Raw genomic sequence first — 23,884 nt, 5'->3', positions numbered from 1 at the left:
CAGGTACACTTTCATGAGACTGGCAAAACACACATCTTCACCACGAATGTTCACATGTGAACAGAATCATATGCAATCAGCCAGCAGGATGCACACACACACACACACACACACACACACACACACACACACACACACACACACACACAGATGCACTGACCATGATTTTGTACTGTCCTGTGAGATTGGGAGGCTCACACAGCAGCTGTGTCTCGGAGACAGTGACAGAGCAGGGCGTGTCCCCGATCAGCACTGTGTAGTTGAGTTTGACCCCCCCAGACGCAGGGGGGACCAGATTCTTACCCTGAAAATCAGAGGGAGAACCACATGAGCGAAAATTAGGGCTGCTTTTCACAACTTACGTAAACCACAAAAAACTGCATCTGTTTTCCTTTTATTTGTTTAAGAGGTTTAGAAAGTAAGAAGAGTAACGGCAACACAAAAGGGACTGATTGCTTTGAGAACACTGTCACCATATCTGAGCATGCGAGTGAGTGGGTGTGTACATGCGTGTGTGTGTGTGTGTGTGTGTGTGTGTGTGTGCGTGTGTGAGAGTGTGTGTGTGAGTGTGTGTGCGTGTGTGTGTGTGCGTATGTGTATATGTGAGTGTGCGTATGTGTGTGCGTGCGTGTGTGTTTGTGTGAGTGTGCATATGTGTGTGTATGAGTGTGTGCATGCATGTGTGAGTGTGTGTGCATGTGTGTGTGCACGTGTGTGTGCGTATGTTTGTGCGTGTGTACAGTAGTACTCTGGTCTGAAGGTGGTAAATGTGTGTACCTTGAGGATGATGGGAGAGCCTGGTTTCTGCTCCAGAACCCCATTGGTGCTGAGGGGTTCAAAGTTAGGGTTGGGGTAATACAAGAAGTTAGTGTTGTTGTAGACGAGCAGGGCTTGGACGTTATTGAAGATAAAGCCAAACTCGTCTGTGTGTTTGACTGAGTCCAGTCCAGGTCTGTATTCTGCCGTCAGAGAGGGAGCGAAACAGCTCATAGTGGTTGTGTTCAGGACCTTACACACCTGAGAGAGAGAGAGAAAGAGAGAGAGAGTGAAGGGGTGTGAAGAGTGTGTTACTCATGTTTATTTATATCGAGACATGTTCCATCATTTATTTATTCTTTGTTACTCTATCTTCTTTTTTGTAAGTTACTTAAAAAGAACCTTTCAGCCTATTTGACCACTGAGCTACAGGTGAGTGGTGTGCTATAGAGGGGAACAGTCCACTCTACATTCTACACAGAACATGTCTTTCTCTCAGAGCAATCCTGAGACTTATGTTCAGAATGAAAACAATGAAAACAGAGAGAACACAGTTCTCTGATAAAAATATGTGTAACTGTGAATCACAGAATCTCTTGTCACAGACCATCACGTCTCTGTTTTAAAGCAACATGTACTGACAGATGTCTTTAAGTGGAGATGTTGTCTGGACTCAGTGCAGTGATACTCTTGGCATGCATGGAATGAGGCTCCACTTTTCCGCACACAACTGAATGTACGCACGAGCGCCTGGTCTTTCTCTCAGTGTGCCACAGAGCAACGTGAACAACGGAACAACTAAATCGATTGAGTCCTCGCCGAGCCCAGGCTCCAGGTTTTCATCTCTTCTCATCCCCACCCCGCCCCCGGCAGTACGACAGGGAGAAACTTAATTAGAGCTAAATATCTTCAGAGCGGAGAAAGAGCAGTAACCCACAGCGTGACTCCTACCTGCTACCTGCTGCTGTTAACTCAGACAGAGGAGAGCAATCAATACAAACTCATTCTTATCACCCACACTTGATTTTTTTGCCTGTTGGTGAAAGTCAAACAACTCCAGTGACTTTTCAGAGCCGTTCTATCCACCTGCCTTTAATGAACACCCCAAGGCCCCATCCACACGGCGCAAATGCACAACTCATGGGACTGAATTTTTACCAGTTTGTCAGTTTGTCTTATGGACACAGTCTCAGCATTTGCCAGTGAGAGAAAGAACTATGACCCAGAAAGCTTCAGCCTGTATGGTTCAGCCCATTACAGGAATCCTCCCCAGGGGAAGGTGAAGAGAGATTTCTGTCAGGAAAAGGAGACACAGGTTTTGTTTCTGAATAGAGGGACAGTTTCTGAGGCAAAGAGTCATCTGTTTTCAAAATGCATAAATGCTAAGTTGAATTACTGAGAGGCTAGTCCTGCATGTTTCTGAGTAGGAGCATCCAGACAAGCTGTAAAGGTTTCAGAGAAAGTCAGCTAGCTCGTGAGTGTACAGTGACAGGAACATAGATCTGACATTACATGATCATGACAGCAGACAGGGTAATGTGCATGTGTTAACAAAGAGCAGCAAACTTTAGAACTCTACTGCATCTATGGCAACGTAGTGACACCATGCGCGACAACTAATCAGACATTCCGACATGGAGGAAATGGTTAGCTTGTTTAAAAATGCATGGAACTCACTAATGCAGTCAGGGCACTGTTCTCATACTCCAAAAAATCTCATTTTACAGTCACACACTACACAGCAAGAGAGACAAGGCCCTCATATACATATAGAGAAATGTGTATATATAATGTGTGTGTGTGTGTATATATATATATATATATATATATATAAATGTGTAAGGACAGCCAGAAAAAAAGCCACAGAGTTGCACATTCTGAGTCCGAGCTCACTAAATACAACCACAAACTAACCTCAGAATGGACCAAAAACAACCACAAACTAACCTCAGAATGGACCAAATACAACCACAAACTACCCTCAGAATGGACCAAATACAACAACAAACTAACCTCAGAATGAACCAAGTACAACCACAAACTAACCTCAGAATGAACCAAATACAACCACAAACTAACCTTAGAATCAACCAAATACAACCACAAACTAACCTCAGAATGAACCAAAAACAACCACAAACTAACCTCAGAATCAACCAAATACAACCACAAACTAATCTCACAACCACAAACTAACCTCAGAATTGACCAAATACAACCAAAAACTATCCTCAGAATCAACCAAATATAACCATAAACTAACCTCAGAATCAACTAAATACAACCACAAACTAACCTCAGAATGAGCCAAAGGGAACTGGACTGAAGGAAGCAGAGGGAACATTGCTGGACAGAGGCCATTTAAGACGCTTTCACCGTCTTGGATAACGAAGATGCTACTGTGTTAGTAAACCCAATTTTTCTCTACTTTTCATTCCAGTTCTGTCTGGAGATGGACAGGGGACAGACGCTCCTCCAGCAGCCTGTCTATCATCACTCGGAACAACCAAACGAGCCCACCACACCATCTGCTCAGATACTGCTTGTTTTTCTCTGCATGTTTTCTCTCTGTGCACCACATTCCCTCCATTCTCTCTCTTTCTTCTGTCTTGTTTTACATCTAGAATAAAGCCACTTTTCAGGAGGATGTACTTTTCTCTCTCTGAGTTTTGTAAATTCTGAAAGTTAAAAATGACTTGATGAGTCAGTAAGGCAGTCAAGAGTACTATGCGAGTGCATCTAAATGAGAGCTCAGGTGTTAAAAGAAATCCACATAAAACACATTATACTCCAATTTTGCATAATGGCCCCTCTTCCAAGAATAGACTGCCATTTTCCTCACTTCACTGCTCTAAGAACAATCAAAATAGACATTCAAATACAGAGAATTACTCTAGCACTGCTGTTCCACATGACCTACAGATTACACTCTCAAAACAATATACCAGAGTCATTAAAGAAACCACACACCAGAGTCATCACACAGACTAAACACTGGTCTCATCACAGACTAAACACTGGGCTTATCATATAGACTAAGCACCAGCATCATCAGACATACTAAACACCAGTCATCAAACAGATTGAACACCAGTTATCAAACTGATGAAACACCAGTCATCAATCAGACTGAACACCAGTCATCAGACATACTAAACACCAATCATCAAACAGACTGAACACCAGTCATCAAACAGATACAACACCGGACATCAAACAAAACACCAGTCATCAAACAGATACAACACCAGACATCAAACAGACAAAACACCAGTCATCAATCCAATGAAACACCAGTCATCAAACAGACGAAACACCAGTCATCAAACAGACTGAATACCAGTCATCAAACTGATGAAACACCATTCATCAAAAAGACTAAACACCAGTCACCAAACAGACTAAATACCAGTCAATTAAACAGACTGAACACCAGACATCAAACTGACTAAACACCAGTCATCAAACAAACTAAACACCAGTAATCAAACTGACTAAACACCACAGCATTGCTACAAGTCAATAATTTGTTCTGACAAAGTCAGGTTTTGGAAGCTGGCCCCCTACTGGAAGCCATGTGAGAGAGAGAGAGAAAGATGGATAGAGAGGGAACAACAGGGAGATGGGGAAAGAGAGAGGGAATAATAATAGTTAAGAAAATTTGCAAATGGAGGTAGCTGTTAATCTAACACTCTGTGGCTGTGGCACGCTGAAGGTGTGACACCACACAGAAATAAATGAGACAGAAGATTTGAAAGGGCAGCTGCAGGAACAGCAGGCGTTTGAATACTGCCCTTCTGTTTTTTCACATCAGTCTAAATCCACACAGGAACATGGGCCAAACCAGGCTCATAGAGAAACAGGAAGGAAGGGGTGAAAGTGTAGAGCAGCTCAATGCAATGGATCATGGGAAATATGGTAAAGTAGGATGATCACATGCCGCAGAGAGGTCTGTGACACAAACGAACCCATTTTCATCATCTATAAAAGTTCATGCTCTCTGTGGGTAAGCGTGGTACGTCTGGGTGGTGTCTGGGAAGAGGTTTATGACAGTGATTGCGTGACACATCGTCTGATTGGCCATGTTATTAAAGAGCTTTGTCTCGACGGGAAAGGTGAAGTGTCTCTTTGATCACCTTAGATGGCATCAGATAATGCTTCAGAAATCCATTTTTAGACATCACCCTGGCATCGCCATTCTTCACTCAGTAGGGCAGATGATTTTTTATTCTTCTCAAACAAAAAATAGAGGGAGGGGAAAAAAGTAATCTTTCTTTCCTTGATAATCAGTTCAATGATTAATGTCTCAATTGTGAGATAGTGACAGGTACGTGAAAGGGGGGGCACTACCGTGTGTCTCATTCCCTGTCGTCATTATTACTTTTTTTTCTGAGTTAAAATGCTGTAGGTAACAGGAGAGGAGGGAGGGGGACAGAAAAGAGACGAGAGCAATTTGGGAGGAGGCAGGTGACAATTTGAACGCTGGTCTTGACAGGCGCTCAGGCCTGATTGCATGGCTGCGCTGCTGTTTCCCTGTCCCCGCTCACAAAAGGGGGAAAGACGGACGGATGAAGAGATCCGTAATTGCAACCTCGACAGTTAATAAAAATTCAACCCGTTCCCTTTTCAGAGGTGAATCACTCTGTGGGGGGCTGGGGGGTGTGAAGAGAGAATGCCTTTAAAAAGAGGTAGCAGCTCATCCTTTCTCTCTATCTCTCTCTCTCTCTCTCTCTCTCTTTTACCGCAGAAAAACAATGCCAAACCACAGTGCATGCACAAGTTGTTCCAAATGTTCTGGAGTCTTTTGGGCCCCCTGAAATGAGGCATAGAATAAACCTGCTGATATTATCTTTTCCCAAAAATGACTTTGAGATAATCTGGGCAGGCGTTTTGGGCACATATCAAGGGTTGACTGCAGGCTCCTGGAGTGGAAGTCACCAGTGTGATCTTACATTTCTGTAAACTGTTACCCAGTCCACAGCTCAGCTCCAGAGAAACCTACTGTCTGTGAAGAGCCTGTACTCTGAAGAACACAGAGTCCATTTTAAAAGCCCTTTCATGTTCCCGGGTGTATTTACATATCATAAAACTTGTTCTAAGCAACAGTACCAAACGCATTTCAAGACAGTGGGGAATCCTGATTCAAACAGTTCTGTGGTCTGGGAGTTGTGGAGAATCAGGAGTCAAACACTGTGGATGTTCATAGCTATCAGTGAACACAGATCATTTATCTAAATACATGGAAATTTATGTTATTTATGCCTCTGTATTGGTGCATAACATAACACTCCCTAAAGCCCCTTTCACACATACACTGCATCCCTAAAATAACCTAGATTTTAACTGGAGGGGCTGTATGTGTGAACGCAAATGTCCGAATCAGTCAGATCAGATCCTAAATGGACGTTATTCCACCAGCCCCCCAGTACAAAGTCTGTTGTATGTTCAACTGAGTCCATGTGTGAACAGAGTGGATTATAGTCCGGAGAATGCACAGCGAGCAAGTGGGAATGTTGATGTCGTTTCTAACATGTGACTGGCACGACACCGGAAGAATACAAACATCCAAGGGTGAGGAAGAAGGGTCATTTACACAAAGACACCAACGAAAATGTTTAACTGGAGAGAAGACGAGATATGGGAACTTCTGTTGGTAAGGGCTGACGCTGAAATCGTCAGACAAAAGTCAGTAGCCTCGTCTGCCATTTTCGATGTGTTTACTTTTTGCATCATGTCCTGCCTCCTGCATGCTCTACCCAGGTGCCACGCCTCACCTAAACCAAACAGAGTATTTTGAGTCGGTGAGAACGCGTCTGACACTGACAGTCTCCTGTTTTGGCTACATGTGTGAAAGGGCAACTTCAGACAAAATGCAAACCTGATTCTGTGGACATAGTCCGTAGTGCATATGTGGAAACAGCTTAACATACTCACTCCTACTCAACTCCATAACACTCCCACTGAAGACGTTTTTTCATGTTCACGCCAAACACTTGAGACAGAAAAAAGAGTCCTCCTATAAGTGGTCCAAAACACTCAAGGGTGACAGTGACTGCTTCAAACACTCCAATTAAAGCTCTCATGCATGCCACTTTGTAGGAACTGAATTATTCAGCAGGGTAGTTAACCGACTTTAGAGATACACAGATTTGAAAGAGGACACGGAAAGCCTTCTGGGAAGTGGCTGGGAGAGATTTTTGGAGTGAGTCATGCCTCACCTCTCCTCCTGAGGTGAGTGAAAAAAAAGGACACAGTATAACCCTAATGGATCCTAAAAATGGCGGCTCAGCAATTGTCCGATCTTTTCTCTATTGAAAGTCACCTATAATTAACTCAAGGCAGCAGACAAAGCATGCTGGGTCATAGGTTTGTGTTTCCCCGGAGGTTGCGCTGATGGGATTTTGATCTCATTATTCCTTCTCCTTAGATATCAGCTCAAATTCAAAAGCTCTGAGGTTTTTTTGGCATGAGTAACAAACAGAGCTGAAAGTCTCTGGTACTCACGTTTACAGACTCCCGCCCACCGTACTTGACACGAATCCGAGGTTCCTGCACAACATCTAAATTGGTCCCAGTTATTGTCAGAGGGGTGTGGCCACTGCAACGGAAACAAAAACAAAAAAGACAAAGGATAAGTATGACAAACTTATACCTGGACAACAAACTCTCCAGTGCCCTCCTGCTGGTAGTAACTTCTTACCTTTTTAACCACTTATATTTTTCACAAGGAAAGTTTCAACTCAACTCCACCTGCCGCTGGAACTGTTAGCTTTATCAAATGAGACTTAGAGGATAATGGGTTTTGGAGAAGAAGCTGATTAAAGGAGCTTTTAACTGACTTCAGTAGCAGCAATCAAAAGAGGCAGACGCATCTTTGAAGTCACCACAGCATTTCCAGTAAACATTCTGGGGTCATGGATGTCTCAGTAACTCACACAACAATACAAACAGAGAGGGCCTGCATGGGTATGGAGGAGAGACTTTCCTCCTGCTGTGTGTGCTGCTCCCTGCTGTCTGGGAGGGAGGTGACCAGCCTTATCAGCCTGATGTAGATGGCTCCAGTGTGGAGATCACCTCATATGTGTTCATATGGCGATTGGCAGGGGCTAGGCAAACGATGCCATGGCTTTCCACTGCCTTCTGGTCTGGCTCCCAGTGTGAGAGTGTGTCTATTTTTGATGTTACAAAAGAAGATAGTATGAACATCTGTGGCAGGGGGTGAAAGAATGCTTTTATCTCACTTTATCTCACTTATTATCTCATTTAAGTGTGAGTTTTTTCTGTGAGCCTTAACGACATTTTAATGAGAGCAGGGGGCAAGACAAAAATAAGAAAACACTGAAAGATATAAGAGAGTGAAAATCAGTCTCCTTTCAGGACACATAAGAACGTGATCTAAAACTCCATAATCAAAAAGACCTTTTCAGGAATCATGTTTTCATTTTTCTCATGTACTTTTTTCTTAAGTGTCAATGTATGTGTCAATACATACAGTATTGAGTATTCCTGTATGTTAACTGCTGTTTCCAAACACAGTCAGAGCCTCTCTCCTAGGAAAGTGACTGTCAAACTTCAAAAGGCTTTAAGCAGGAGAAGATAGGTAGAGTCATTCCTCAAAAACTCCTGTTTTTGTGAGTGAGGTCACCAAAGCACTATTCTCCAGTGAGAGGGATTCATTCACTCTACCAGAGCGTGTGCATACAAGACATTTCATCTGTGGAAAAAGTGAATGACTGTCTCTCCGCCCTGTAGTCCTCTACTGTTCATCTCAGATGCACATTAACAGTGTGCGTGTCGTGAGGAAAGCAGACAGCATGCCGCCGTACCCTTTGATCACACTCCCCTCTACGTTTGTTTGTCTGTCGGCTTCAGTCAGACACTTCACTCCTGCGATTCCGAGCTCTGCGGAGTTCTGAAGGGCGGTGCGAGTGTGGTTGACAAAATGGAGAACCTCCTCATTCTCCGGATTGAACTCCAGTGTGTTTTGATCTCTACAGCTATAGTCTGGTATCAGTATTACATCTCCGTGTTGACATAATTTTCTCTCTCTCTCTCTCTCTCTCTCTCTCTCTTTCTTTGCACAAAACCCTTAATGTTTCACTCCCAACATGTCTTTATGTCTCTCTTTTCTTACAGCCCACATCTCACTGATGTAACCAGATTACCGTACAACTGTTATAAGCATGATTATTGTCAGAAATTGCGGGAAAAGTTTCTAGAGAGGAAGAGTCAAGGTAAGGGCCACTCCTCTTTATCATAATCACAGCTAAAGCCAAGACTTAATCAGCCTCCAGGGTCCATCAACGTCAACCAGATGAAAAAATGACTACCTGTTTCATTATGCCTCTTGTCTCACCCGCATCTCTCCCTTTCGCTCGCGCGCTCTCTCTCTCTTTCTTCTTTTCTTTCACACACACACACACACACTTTCACTTGCTCTGTGCCCTTGGGAACCGTAGTGACTTTCTCACTGTGACTCTATATCTTTGCCATCTGCTCTAGACTAACACCTCACGCCACATGTACAGAGTGTCTCCTCTTCACTGTCTCCCGCTGGGCCCATATCCATCCCTCAAATTACATAGCATTGCTTCCACCACCTCCTAAACTTGTGCTGTGACAAATCCTACCACAGGTGCACTAACTCCATCCTCACTGTCTGCACAAAGTGGGAGCACATCCAGAGTTCTACAGAGGAAGGGGTGGAAGCCTTTGTTTTTGGACGTGCTTTTGTGGCTGGGTTCACGTATTTATTTTTACATAATTATATAGGAGTTTTGAGGAGAAAGAACAAGTTTAGTCACATTTTGTTTACTTTCTTTGTATAAACATATACCACATATATGACATTATCTATGCAAAGCAAGGGACTTTCATGATGGAAACCTTTTTGTCTGAACAAGTCCTTTAAAATGAAAACATGTGGTAGAAAAGGGAACCTTTGTGAAATAGTGTTTCAGTCTGAAAAACGGATGAGTGGGGGAGTTATTACTCAGGATGGGTTTGTGTATATGGTAGTGTAGGGTAGTGTAAATGCTGGTGGTTTGGTGTTACCTAGCAATGCTCCACTCAGGTTCGATTCTCTGCACCGTGGGGTCGTCGATGTACTCGAAACTCAGACTGTCCTTCACCTGGGCGCGGTCAACGCTCACGCTGATTTGCACGGAGCCCACACCCGTCAGTGAAGGAGCTGAGTAACATACTATCTCCGTCATGGTCCGTCTGTAGATGCAAACACAACATCACATCTGCATTATGATCAGTGGGATGGACATTCAAATGCAGGTTACAGTGAAATCTTGGCACGAGGTGAAAAATTTGACTATATGTGAGAAAAGCATTGTTATTCTGCTTTTTCCCTTTCTTTTATGGCCCAGCCAGTTTTTGTGTGTGTCTATTTAAAGTTTTCTCTCTGTTCTCTATCCCTCTCTTTATCTCCTCCCTGACTCAGTATGGTAATGTGGTATAGTGTCCCTGGAACCAAGTTATATCCAGTCTCTTTTCTCTATCATTTTCTATAGACTGTGTTCTCTGAGTCTAACACATGGACACACACACACACACACACAGGTGTGCACACACAGACACACACACACACAGACATTGATCATCGATGCACACATGCAAGCAAATAGGCATACGCCTACACACACACAAACAAACTCATAAAAATACACACACACATACAAACACCACACACGCAGCACGCGCACACACACACACACACACACACACACAGGCAGCCTTGTCTTTCCTGTCAGAAATGCAGAGGAGAATAGAAGGCTGTAATTAGCTAATGTCTCATTAAAGCAGAATCGACTCGTGCACCTTACAGCATTACAGTCAGACTCCCTAACTTCCTCCCCACGTCCTTTAAATAGACACACAGGATGGCTGGGCCGGGAAGCGAGGGGTGTGTGTGGGGGGGGGTGTTCAGAGAAGAAAGAAAGAAAAAAAATTGAGGGGAGGAACAGGTTTATCTGGGTGCTATTATTAGCCTGCTAGAGCAGGTCATCAAGACCTTATCAACATTTACACAAGTCTTTTGACAGGATAAAAGGAGGAGAGAGAGAGAGGAAGAGAGAGAGAGAGAGAGAGCCAGCAAAAGAGCGAGTGAGAGAGAGAGAGCAAGAGAGTGAGTGGGAAAGAGAGATAGAGGGCAAGAGAGAGAGAGAGTAGGGCTGTGTCCGAAATGGCTACTGCATACTACTCGTATACTGATCTTGACATAAAAGTAGTAAGTAATATGCAGTACATGAAAAATAAAAATTTTGCAGTACATGACAGTTACTTGGATGATGTACTACTCTGGCGAAAATTTGCAGTATACAACTGGAGCTCACTTCGTCGGGTACTGCACATCCCATGACGCAACGCGGTGATTTCCAACTGTCAAAAATTTCAAAAAACAAGGCGGACAGCGACCAAACCAGCTTCAACTTCAATTCCAGCTGCAGTTCTGAATATAAATGTATCAGCTGCATATTTTGGTGTAATAAGTCTTCGTGTGCTTTCCCAACTGATAGCACACGTGTAGTACACTACATGAAAGTTCTCATACTTGCATACCATACTGTATACTAGGGTGGGGAGTAGTGTGCAGTACACAGTGTATACTGGGCCAGTATGCAGTACACTAGTATGCCATTTTGGACACAGTGACAAAGAGAGAGATACATAGAGAGATAGAGAGAGAGAGAGCAGGAAAGTGAGTGAGAGAGAGAGAGAGAGAGAGAGAGAAAAAGAGAGAGAGAGAGAGAGAGAGAGAGAGAGAGACTTTTCATAAAACATAAAAGAAGGACATGAAACCATCATTGAAACTGATTCATATTTGACCAAATTGAGACAGAAGGCTTTATTAATGTAATGTTTTTCTTTTCCTCGGTACTGCATGTAAAACTGATCAGTAATGGGGGTGACTACAGCTTGCTCTGTTATGTATCAATACAAGCCTTTCTATGGAACAAATGCAAATCAAATGTGATATTTCATATTAATAAATGGATCATTATGTAATTACAATGTAATTATTAACATTTTTATAATTATTAACATATTAAAATTGCTATAATATTGTAATTACATGCACCAAATACAAATGCCCTGTAGAATCTTGGGAAACAGTTTTGAAAACTTTACCATTTCTGCTCATAATTTTTTCTTCCCCTCTTTGCTACAGTCTTTCATCCACACACACAGAGACTGTGTGTGGTGCTCTCTCTCACCCATAGAACTCGCAGGTCTGGTTCCCAAACAGCACACTGACACTGCTTCCCGCCCCCAGGTTCTCCCCCATGATGGTCACCTTAGTCCCCCCTGACTCAGGCCCACGGCTGGGGGACAGTCCGGTCACAGAGGGCATCTGCAAGACAGAAAACGAACGAGTAGCCAATTACTAGGGAGTGCTGTTCTTACACACTAACACACCATACATTCATTATGACTAAAATACAAAATTTCTACTGGACTTCACAGAGGTAAAATATGACATGATGATGTGTCCATCTGCCTTCTACATCCAGTGTTTTGGTGCAGTGGTTTCCAGTGAAAATACATACAAAGTCCAAAGTTCAATGAAATCAGCAGAGAGTGAAGGCAAACAAAAAAGCCATTTTCAGCATCGTTTCACTGATGTGTGCTTGTGAAATGAGAGTCTAAACAGAGGAAGAGGGAAAAAAACCCACTGGTGCTTCCCTTCCGTCTCCCTCTCTCGCTTTCTCTCTCTTTGTCTGTCACTCTCTCACTTTCTCTCTCTCGCTCTCTCTCTCTCCCTCTCTCTCTCTCCCTCTTTCTTTCCTTTTATCTCTGTCTTTCTCTTTTCTGTTCTCTTTCTCTTTCCCTCTCTCTGTTTCTCTCTCTCTCTCCACAGTGAGGCAGATGGACAAACACAACTTAGGAGACATGTTTGAAAATGGCTGTTGATGGGCATCACACAAACTAAAAATAAATTAACACCAATTTATATCCTACCCCCCTCTGTTACAACACAGACTCCTCACTCAGGGACACACGTCTGTTGTCCAACAACATTTGGAACAGCATTTTGTGTAAACAAATTGTGTTTTTCTATATATATATAAATAGGAAAATAAGTGAGTGAGGAGGGCAGGTGGTGGAAACTCATGCTGAAAACCATGTAATTTATCAAGTCTCAAAAAAGACCTCTCCCCAAAGAGACCCCCTCCTCACATACACACACACACACACACACACACACACACACACTCCTCCTGCAGCTGACAAAAGCTGGAGCTTGAAAGGAAAGACATGGCAGAGTATTTGAGGGGGATAAAAGATGTGATGTAAAAAAACAGCTTGGTTAATTAGTGGTGACTGTTAATTGTTGAGGCAGAGCTAATTGTGTGCTTGTGAACATGTGTGAATAAGGCAGTTGATAATTGGTGGGCCACAGCCTGGAGGTGTGTGTGTTAGAGACAGGTGCTGCAGCGTCCCCTCAGGTAATCATCTAAGCACGGACAGGTGATGACCGCAAGCCTCCCATTGGTTCTGCTAATAGATTTCAACTTTCCCATGTTTGTCACTAATTGCAACAAAGAGTTATTCATAATCAGCAATATAACGACAAAACCACCTGAGCACCACCACCACATACAACAACAAAACAACAACAACACCACTAATAATAATAATAATAATAATAATAATAATAATAATAATAATAATAATAATAATAATAGGACAGCCTCTGTTGTGGTGATGAGTGCTTTTGTTTCCTGTTTCTCGGGTTGCTCAGCTTGTCCATTACAGCGCTCAGTCTCTCAACAGGAACTTGTACATGTTCATTACAGAGAGAGAGGAAAGCATACCGCTCCCAACCATTAGTCTGTTTGCTCCACAAACACTGAATACACTCTATAGCCACTTGGCACAATAAGTGCTTAAGCAAAGCCACATATCATTAGAGTTTGCATCATCCGATATTCCATGTTTTGTTTTGTGTAGAGGAAATCTTAGTCAATTCCTGTGAAAAAGATTGCATTAGACATAAAAGCTTAATTTATTGACCTAGTGATTTGTAATGGCTACAGACAGCAATAGAGACACACTTACAACACACATTAATGGAGAAACACATAACATCTGCGGGGCTCAACACACTGAAACATTTCCTGGCACACCTGTCAGGACCACTTCACAGGTTAACCACCTGCATTCATGCTCCTGCTACTGTGATACCAATTAGCTCGAAGTCATAGCAACAGGATAAACAGCCAATAACTTCACTCGGTCTCAGAGTTCAACCGCACCAGGAACAGTTTTTTACAGCAGCTGTTCCTAAGGCAGATTATGCCAGTTGTAAAGCACTATGGGAAAATGACTGCATCTGGACCTGGGTGTGAGATGAGGAACACTGTGACTGACTGCTGGTTTAATACACTGCTGTTTGTGTTATTCTGAGAACAAACCTGTGGCAAACCCACTTGAGCTAATTTCACTTGCCTGAACAGATTAGAAGCTAGGATGTGCCATGAACCATGAGTTATACACACAAGTGAAAACTGGTTATTTAAAATACAGTATAACTATGAAAACAACAACCACTGTTTCGTCTATACAGGATTCTGAGGTTAAAATACCTGACAGAGTTTGAGCTCTTACCACAAAGGAGTAAAGCTGGGAGGAGCGGGTTTGCAGTTCTGGTTTACACTCGCCAACACACAGCTGGACTGGACCAGGTGAGCTATCTTCTGAAGCTGGATCCATCTCGCATACAATTCTGAGACAAAAACACACACAGACACACACACAGACACAAAAGCACAACCACACACACACACACACACACACACACACACACACACGCGCGCGCACCCCCCCACACACAAACATCACATTGTCAGTATTTCCTGAAATGCAAAGATCATAAATTTGGACCAATTAAACCATTTGCTGATGTGGGTTTCAATCCCTCAGAGAATGCTGTGTCATTTAATCATACACACACAGCTTAGACTACGATCCAGTGGGAAACCTAACTGAATGTGAACAAGGCTAGGCAACCTTTTAAAGCAAATTCAGTGACACATGACGCAGAAGAGGACCTCCAGTCTTGCCCATAGAAAAGTCAGACAGTAAAAATCGGTGCCAAGTTGAGCAGCTTTCTCATTATTACCAGTGTGAGGAGTGAAATCAAAACTGACCATTCCACAGTCCCACTGCCTGATGATCCTTTCCCTTCCTCTCTCTTTCAGTCCATCTCTGAGGACATTCTTCCCTTTATTTCTTCCTTAATCAACAGCTCCCTGTCTACTGGTACAGTTCCCTCTGTTCTGAAGAGGGCATGGGTCATGCCACTGCTAAAGAGACTCATTCTAAATCCAGCTGATGTCAGAAGCTACCGTCCAGTATCTCTTCTACCTCTTCTACCCTATCTCCTCCGGAATAACTTCTTAGACCCAAACCAGTCGGGATTCAAAGCTGGCCACTCCACTGAGGCTGCCCTCTTCACAGTCATCGAAGCGCTTCACTTGGCCAGAGTGAAATCACTCAGCTCTGTCCTCATATTACTTGACCTTTCTGCAGCATTCGACACTGTGAATCACTGTGAATCCTGGGCTTCTCAGGATCTGCGCTCACATGGTTTGAGTCCCACCTATCTGACCGTTCCTATCAGGTATATTGGAGGGAATTTGTCTCCTCCCCCACCCTTTCCCACAAGGTTCCGGACTTGGCCCACTTGTTTTCTCCCTTTACACTAAATCACTTGGACAGGTTATCTCTGCCCATAGTCTCTCCTACCACTGCTATGCCGACACCACACAGTTGTTCTTCTCTTTCTCCTCCTCCGACTCTCAGGTCCAGCCACGCATTGTGGCCTACCTAGCTGACATTGCCTACTGGATGTCCAGTGACCATCTTAAGCTCAATCTGGAGAAGACTGAGCTTCTCTTTTTTCCAGCAAAGAGCTCCCCAAATGATTGACATTCTGATCACCATTGAGGGCTCCATGGTGTCCCCCTCCAGGTCAGTGAAAAAGCTTTGCATGACCCTGGACAACCAGCTAAACTTCTCAAGCCACACTATCGTGGTCACCCAGTGCTGCAGATTCTCCCTCTACAATATCAGGAGGATCTGCCTTTTCCTTACCCAACAAGCAACCCAGCTCCAAGCACTCAAGCACTTGTCATCTCCCGCCTTGACTGCTGCAATGCCTTACTGGCTGGCTTGCTGGCCTGCTCTATCAGGTTGCTTCAGCTGTTTCAGAATGCTGCTGCATGCCTGGTATTCAACCTCCCAAAACACTCTCATGTCACTCTGCTACTCACCGCACTTCACGGGCTTCTGGTAGCAGACCACATCCACTTTAAGACACTGGTACTGGCTTACCAGGCCACAAGAGTCTCTGCCCCATCCTACCAGTCTCTGATCACTCCATACACTCCAATCAGATTTCTCCACTCAACCTCCTCTGGGCAGCTGGCGGTCCCCTCACTTTGGGAACCTGGCAGCCGTAACACTCAGCCATGTCTTTTTGCTAGCCTCGTTCCACGGTGGTGGAATGACTTAGCTCACCCAAACAGAACTGTGGAATCACTGGACATCTTATGCAGGAGGTTGAAAACCCACCTTTTCAGAATCCACCTGTCCCCTAATGTATAATCTTCTTTTATATTGTTTTTATACTTTATGGTTTAAGAAAGCAAAACAAAACAAAAACCCTCTGTACTAACCTTGTCTCTATGCTGCAGGTTTTGTTTGCAGATTTCTGTTTTATTGTTGCAGGATATAAAGGGGCGTGGTACTGAAAATAATTAATTTGCATTCTTACTGAGATCTTTTGCTGGTGCGTTAGCTAAAACCGATTAAGGCACTAATTGCAGGTCGCTTTGGTTTAAAAGCGTCTGCGAAATACCACATTGTAAATTGTAGATCAGTGGCTACTATTCCCACAGTGTCATGTGATCAGTTCCAGCTCCACTTCTCTGTATTGATTCCTTCTCCATCTCAATGTAATTTTACCTTTACCTCCTTGATTGTTTTGCACTGTAGCCCCTGTGCCAGTGAACTGAATGGAACTCCTACAAGAGCTATCTGAGCAGATGTGTGTCACACCTTTGCTATATGGACTCCTGCATCCACTGGGTATTAATGGACAGAGATGACTTCAGCACATGTGAGTTTTATTAGACCTTAAAATGATGTAAAACCAGTCTTGTAATGGTTATTATGGATAAAGAGATATATCAGCAAAAACTTGAGGAGTGGAATTACAAATCGCTGCTCCCAAACTGCTTTCCCCACAATTCCTTCTGACACTGGTCTACAGACCCATTGAAAAGGCATTCAGTCCAGCACTGCTTCTCTGCTGGATTACACCACTGTCAGCCATACAGCTCCTGACAAATCCACCCCTGCGGACCATGACATGTAGAGCATTTCAATTACATCAGAGACCACCTGAACCCCGAGGCAGGAGACGAAGAGATGGGCCATCTGATTGGATAGCTAGGAGAGGATGGCCGTCTGATTGGGTGGCTAGAGGGACACAGCTATTAATATCCTCCTTCCAAAAAACACAGAAAGAAAACCTGACACAAGCTCTCAGACACAGCACGGTGGGCTGGAGCAGACACGGAAATAAACTCACAGTGAAAAAACATTCAGATTTAAAGGACGTCAAAGGAAACAGTGCCTGTGAAACACAGGTCAAACTACTCTGCCAGACAGTTTTATTAAATTTAACAATACAGTCACTTTGCTACACACCTGAAAAATATTCATACACATACCAATGCATGCAATTTATAAGCACCAATGGTTGCTCATTATATAACAGTAATTAACTTCATAACACAATAATAATTGGTTAAATTACATAGCAATGACATGCTATTATGCACAATCACCTAGTATGGTAGTAACACTTGTCTGTCTAAATTCTTTGTAAGTGAAGTAATACAATATGATAAACAAGCTGTACAGGACAGGAGTGTCTGACTTGGTAGGAAGATGAGATGAAATACAGTACAACCTATGCTTATGGAGGGAAAACAATGTAAACATGCTGTATGTATGTAAACACAAAAGCATCAGGGTTGTCTGGCTCTGTACCCTCTCTCCACTCGTTTGCTATATCCCTCTCAAAAGAAGAGTAGTGAGTCGACAGTCACAGAGAGCTTTCTGATGGAATGAAGCTATGGTTTCCTTTGAGTAGTAGCAGAATTCTTAGAAAACAAAAGTGCATTGAGTTGGCGTAAAAGTAAGAACTGGGAGGTTTTAACTATTTCAAACCATAAAGATATATGCCATTAATTAAACAGAACCACATTTCCAATCTATTTTTGTCTGTTTCTGTTAATGCTCAATGAATTAGTTGAATTTACTGATAGCTGCTACATTAACGCTGGAATCATGTGTGTGGTTTTTTTTTTTTTTGGTTTTTTTTTTGTTTGTTGGTACTTTTTTGTCCATTAAAAATAGGACAATTAACTGGGATTAGGTTGGACTTTTCTCTGGTCCACAGTGCAGTTGACAGTGAGTGTGTAAAAACAAGGGTTCTGTCTTGGTTAAGGTGTTCTGGTGTCCTGCCCAGTACTCCACAGTTGAACGGACTGGCACATATGATTCTGGGCTCTTCCACTATTACAGCAATCACTCATCTTGGCCAGATAACGATCTGAGTATGACTCTTTTTATGGAGCACCTCTCAGGTATGCCACACTGTTTGGCTTATAGAAAAGAGTGATTTTATTTAACAGAGTTCAGGGGGTGTCTCAGACTAAATGTAGGTTATTTCATTTTTGTAAATACATATCACTCTATTTTACGTGACCTGAACTAAACTGTACTATTTTGCTCTGATTTGCCTAAATATTACCCGAGAGACAGAAGAGTGTTGTTAAGTGTATGTTGGTGAATGTAGTTTGTTACGTGTGTGTTGTTAAGTGTGTGTTGGTGAGTGTGTGTTGATGAATGTGTGTTGGTGAGTGTGTGTTAGTGAGTGTGTGTTGGTGAGTGCATGTTGGTGAGTGTGTGTTAGTGAGTGTGTGTTGGTGAGTGCATGTTGGTGAGTGTGTGTTAGTGAGCGTGTGTTGGTGAGTGTTGACTCACTGTTCGGCGATGATGTATCCATCCTCCTGTGGGCTGCACCGGACCCCAGCAACCTGCACGTTACCCACCATCTCTGCAAAAGACAGGCCCAGGTTCACCCCATGAATGGTCACTCGAGTACCCCCCTCTGGAGGTCCTGACACTGGGGTCACCTATGGAGAGAGAGAAGGGGGGGGGGGGTTATATATTTCTATTCGTTAGAATATCAACAGCACAACCACTCAGTATTTGATAAGGGTGTTCCACAGGTCCTTGCCTGTACACATGTCTGGATCTTCCTGAGTTTGGACTTTAGTTTGGATAGTTTAGTTTAGTTTAGCTGCAATGAGCCTGACAGCAATTTTAATGTACTGGACATTACTTCAATTTGCCTGCCATCCATCCATAAGCTACATCACAAATTAGTCTGGGAATTGTTCTTGAGTACATGTGCAAAATGTCTATGTGGCAGTGGGACCATTTTGTACAGAATACTGAATTACAACAAGAAAGAGATTTGCTCGTATAATAATATCATATAGGTACACACCTACTTTTTGAGCTGAATTAATGGGGAAAAAATGTTGATCGCCAGTTGATGGGAAACTAGGCATGTACAACATATAGTTACCTTTTTCTTCTCCAGCATCAGAAATCATATCACATCCAAGACCTTTACAATGGACTTAAGGCCTAAATATGAGCCTATTACCTGACTAAAAGGTCACTGTTTTAGCCACACACTTAGCATGGGTATCAAATACAGAGGATCAACAGCCACGTGGTGTGAATTTCCCATTGATCTACGTTTCTACAGAGCTTGTGAGAGGATTTGACCTTTATCATAAAAATGGATAGTATATGAATATTCTGGGAGCATGGCCACAGCAGATCTGCATTCAGTTGCCATGGACAATAAATCAAACATGAGCCCCATTAGGACGGCCCACCTCCTCATAAAATACAATATGGACACTCAGCATGACCTTGGCACTGGGTACCAATAAGCCTTCTGTGCCATAAAAAAGCCCAGAGAGGTTTCGCCTAGGCACTCTTCCAGCTATCAGTGCACAGCAGAGAGAGAGAGAGAGAGAGTAAGAGGGAAAGAGAACAGGAGAGACAGAGGGAGAGGATAGATAGAGAGCAGGACTGAGATAAAGGCGGGGGGGGGCAGAAAAAGACAAAGGAGAGAGAGAGAAAGAGGGATGGAGACAGAGACTTGTGAGTGCACGGAGTAGACCGCCATGCACACAATCAATATGCCATTAGTGAGCAGGCATGTGGAAGTAAAACCAACATGACCAAAGTGTATCTTTGAATCAGATCTGGTTACTGAGCCATAACCAGTCACGTGGCTGCGGTCAGGCCCCCCCTTCCCCGCCCCGGTTCCCCTGAGGCTGGTCGCCGGGCCGAGGGGACTCTGCATTGTTATGTGGACTCAGTGGACATTAATTGCTGGTAATGTAAAGTAAGTGTGTCACCGCACAGCCCGGGGGGAGGAACACATGAATCTTTTATTTCTGCCTGGGCATGTGGGACTGGGGAAGGAAAACACAGGGCTAAATATATCCACATTAGGCTACCCCTGCTACAATCAAAGACAACGTTTGAGTGGATAAACAAAATTAAAAATAGTAAACGCACAGCCCAAAGAGAAGAGGGTAGAAAGGTCTGGCCGTAGCAGCAGCCAGCTTCACGTTGTTACGGGATTGACAGAGAGACGAAAGGACTGGTGGAGAGAAGAAAAAGCCTGATGTATCGGTCACTCCCATCTAAATCTCTAAGTTGCTCCATGATCTCGATCTCGACCTCTAGGTCATTCCACACTGCTACTTTCAAAGAACCACTTTCATGACTTTTCCCACAAATCTGTCCTCCTCGCCTACCTCAGGCTGTAATCTTGTTAGGAGGCTTGTCTTGGCATTTGACTTCCATCGTCACATTGCCTGTGCCTGGGTAATTCCCACCACTGATGTTTATGCTGTCCTGTGTCCATTAACTCTTATGATGTAGATTTCCTGGCACTCTGTGGTGGGTATTACACTTAGCACTTAGTTTTGAGGTACTCTATTCTGAATGGTACATTATAGCTTTAGATTATGGTTCAGCAGAACTGCTCTGTTGTGATGGCAGTAGTATGGCTGTTTATTGTTCATAGCATCCCAGTCATTGGCACTGCTTCAACGCCCACACCGGGTGAGAGCATCTTCTGCATTTTTTAGCCCACATTTATTTGCTTTGTTTCTACTTGTCTTTGCCTGTAGTTCACTCTTTTCATTCTTTGAACTTTCCTTGAACTTGTATCTGGTCAATCACTGAACTTAGTCACAGCACTTACACCACAGCTGTCTCTTTAACCACGACTGGCTTGGACTGTATTTCTCCTCACTTGTAACTTGCCTTGGATAAAAGCAACTGTCAAATGAATAAGTGACAAACTGATTGGCAGACCCAAGAGACAGTAGGACAGGGAAATTTAGAGATGTGATTACGTGTTTTTTCTTTCTTCAGAGAATTTCTCATTCTCACCAGGTTCTGATCATCGGAAGACTTTAGGAGCAGAAAGGGGAAAAAAGAATGTGAAGTATAAAAAGGAAAAGAAGAATGTGTCTAATAAAAAGGAAAAAAAGCATTATAGTAATTTGAACACATCCAACTGTCACTGTAAAATGCAATTTACAAAGAAAACCTCACAGAGTGCATATTAAAAGCTTCATTTTCCTCCCAGTGTCCCAGTGGTTGGCAGCGGCAAAGACAGTGCAGACATTTCTTCCCTAGTGCTGAACTTTGCCCAACTTTGAGAGACTATTTAAGCAACAAAGGAAGAAAGCAGTGAGGTAGAGACACACGGTAAGGAAAGCATCTCATTTTTACAGTGCCATTTGTGGATGACTGAATTGAACTGAATGCTTCACTGCAGATGGACTTGGTGCGTCCACATGGGAGAGCTTTGTCATCATGAAACCCGGTTTGTTGCTGGAAGGGAAAGGGGCCTCTATCTGTGCTGCATGATTTATTCATTTGGGTTCTTACTGCGCAACTATCCCAGTCCAAGGCAATCTGTGTGTGGTGTTTGGTGTGTGTGTTTTGAGAAGGCATACTGTGTGTGTGTGTGCGTGTGCGTGCGTGTGTGTCTTTGTGTGTGCTGTAAGGGCATGCTGTGTGTGTGTAAGATGTCTTAGTTGCCACATCCATAGCTGACTGAACATCCATGGATGTGTATGCCAAAAGATGTAGTTGTGTGTGCATGCCCAGCAGTGTGTGAGTCCGTGCCACAATAGTGCCTATATGGTGGTAATGCATGATAGCATTTGCATTTGCTTCCATTGTAAGGACTGCAATTCAAAACTGTGGCATTATGGATGCTGTAGTCCCATCAGATCTCTCACAACACTGACATCAGGTAAATCTGCTGTTACAGCCCTTTGCCAGGTAGACAGGTGTGTCTGTTAAAATGTATCTCTTCTGCAGGCTGTGAGGATTTGCCATAGATGCCTGGCTATAGACTGGGCAGTGTCTGGATAAAAGAGCATCTCTGGACACTGCTACTGAACAGGTCTGTTTCTGCATGGCTACAGTTTAGATACAGGTAGAGACCTCATGTTGTGAACTGGGCAGTGACTGGGAGAAAGACACGAAGACACAACGGAAGAGAGTCAGGTACTGAGGTTAGCTTACGGCTTACCTTTAGTGGTTAGAGTGTTAGCTGTGATTTTTAGCATGATTAGAGTCATAGCTTTGATTATTTGGTGTGATTAGAGTCATAGCTGTGATTGTTTAGTGTGATTAGAGTCATGGCTGTGATTGTTTAGTGTGATTAGAGTGATAACTGTGATTGTTCAGTGTGACTAGGCTCATAGGTGTGATTGTTTATCATGATTGGGGTCATGGCTGTGATTATTTAGTGTGATTAGAGACATAGCTGTGATTGTTTAGTGTGATTAGAGTCATAGTTTTGATTATTTAGTGTGATTAGAGTCATAGCTGTGATTGTTTAGTGTGATTAGAGTGATAACTGTGATTGTTCAGTGTGACTAGGCTCATAGGTGTGATTGTTTATCATGATTAGGGTCATGGCTGCAATATATCAGCCTTTGACACTAATCATCATGAAATTGTGTCAGTAAATCCTGTTTAAACCATGTATGTCACAGGTGTAAACTGTGGTTTTTGACCAGTTTAATGAGGCCATTTTGTTTAAACTGGTTGTTCATATATGGTAGTTTTAAATGACTTTTGAAATGTGTCTGTTTTATTCTATCATTTAAAAAACAATAGAAAAAACAATTGAAAAAGTGAAAAAAAACCCTCAATGTTGCATGAACTGTGGGCATGTTTTACTTCAGGTTCTCCATGTTTTACCACACTGTTCTTCAAATGTTTTATCACATGATGAATTCCATAGAGAGACCGCTGTCCATGTTCAGGAAAACGAATCTTCTCGTATTCAACAGTCAGCCATGTTCCCCATCTCTTCCAAACCAAACGTCTCAACAGTCAGCCATGTTCCTCATCTCTTCCAAACCAAACGTCTCAACAGTCAGCCATGTTCCTCATCTCTTCCAAACGTCTCAACAGTCAGCCATGTTCCTCATCTCTTCCAAACGTCTCAGCAGTCAGCCATGTTCCTCATCTCTTCCAAACGTCTCAACAGTCAGCCACGTTCCCCATCTCTTCCAAACGTCTCAACAGTCAGCCACGTTCCTCATCTCTTCCAAACGTCTCAACAGTCAGCCATGTTCCCCATCTCTTCCAAACGTCTCAACAGTCAGCCACGTTCCCCATCTCTTCCAAATGTCTCAACAGTCAGCCATGTTCCTCATCTCTTCCAAACCAAACGTCTCAACAGTCAGCCATGTTCCTCATCTCTTCCAAACGTCTCAACAGTCAGCCATGTTCCTCATCTCTTCCAAACGTCTCAACAGTCAGCCACGTTCCTCATCTCTTCCAAACGTCTCAACAGTCAGCCACGTTCCTCATCTCTTCCAAACGTCTCAACAGTCAGCCATGTTCCTCATCTCTTCCAAACGTCTCAACAGTCAGCCACGTTCCTCATCTCTTCCAAACGTCTCAACAG

General features: G+C 43.3%; 1 protein-coding gene across 1 annotated transcript in view; it reads right to left on the bottom strand.

The window, feature by feature from the left end:
- The window catches only part of plxna2 (plexin A2), a 181,864-nt gene that overhangs the window by 35,543 nt on the left and 122,437 nt on the right, over positions 1-23,884 (bottom strand). Inside the window, exons 12-18 of the mRNA XM_030769868.1 lie at positions 18,829-18,980; positions 14,377-14,494; positions 11,982-12,118; positions 9,811-9,978; positions 7,261-7,354; positions 778-1,017; positions 161-304 (exon numbers count right to left, since the gene is read on the bottom strand). Of these exons, the coding sequence (XP_030625728.1) occupies positions 161-304; positions 778-1,017; positions 7,261-7,354; positions 9,811-9,978; positions 11,982-12,118; positions 14,377-14,494; positions 18,829-18,980 (1,053 nt within the window). The remainder of the gene's footprint in view (positions 1-160; positions 305-777; positions 1,018-7,260; positions 7,355-9,810; positions 9,979-11,981; positions 12,119-14,376; positions 14,495-18,828; positions 18,981-23,884) is intronic.

The sequence above is a fragment of the Chanos chanos genome, chromosome 3 (assembly GCF_902362185.1).
Source record: "Chanos chanos chromosome 3, fChaCha1.1, whole genome shotgun sequence".
NCBI lineage: Eukaryota > Metazoa > Chordata > Actinopteri > Gonorynchiformes > Chanidae > Chanos > Chanos chanos.
The sequence above is the reverse complement of the archived record's forward strand: the minus strand, read 5'-3'. Positions and strand labels throughout refer to the sequence as shown.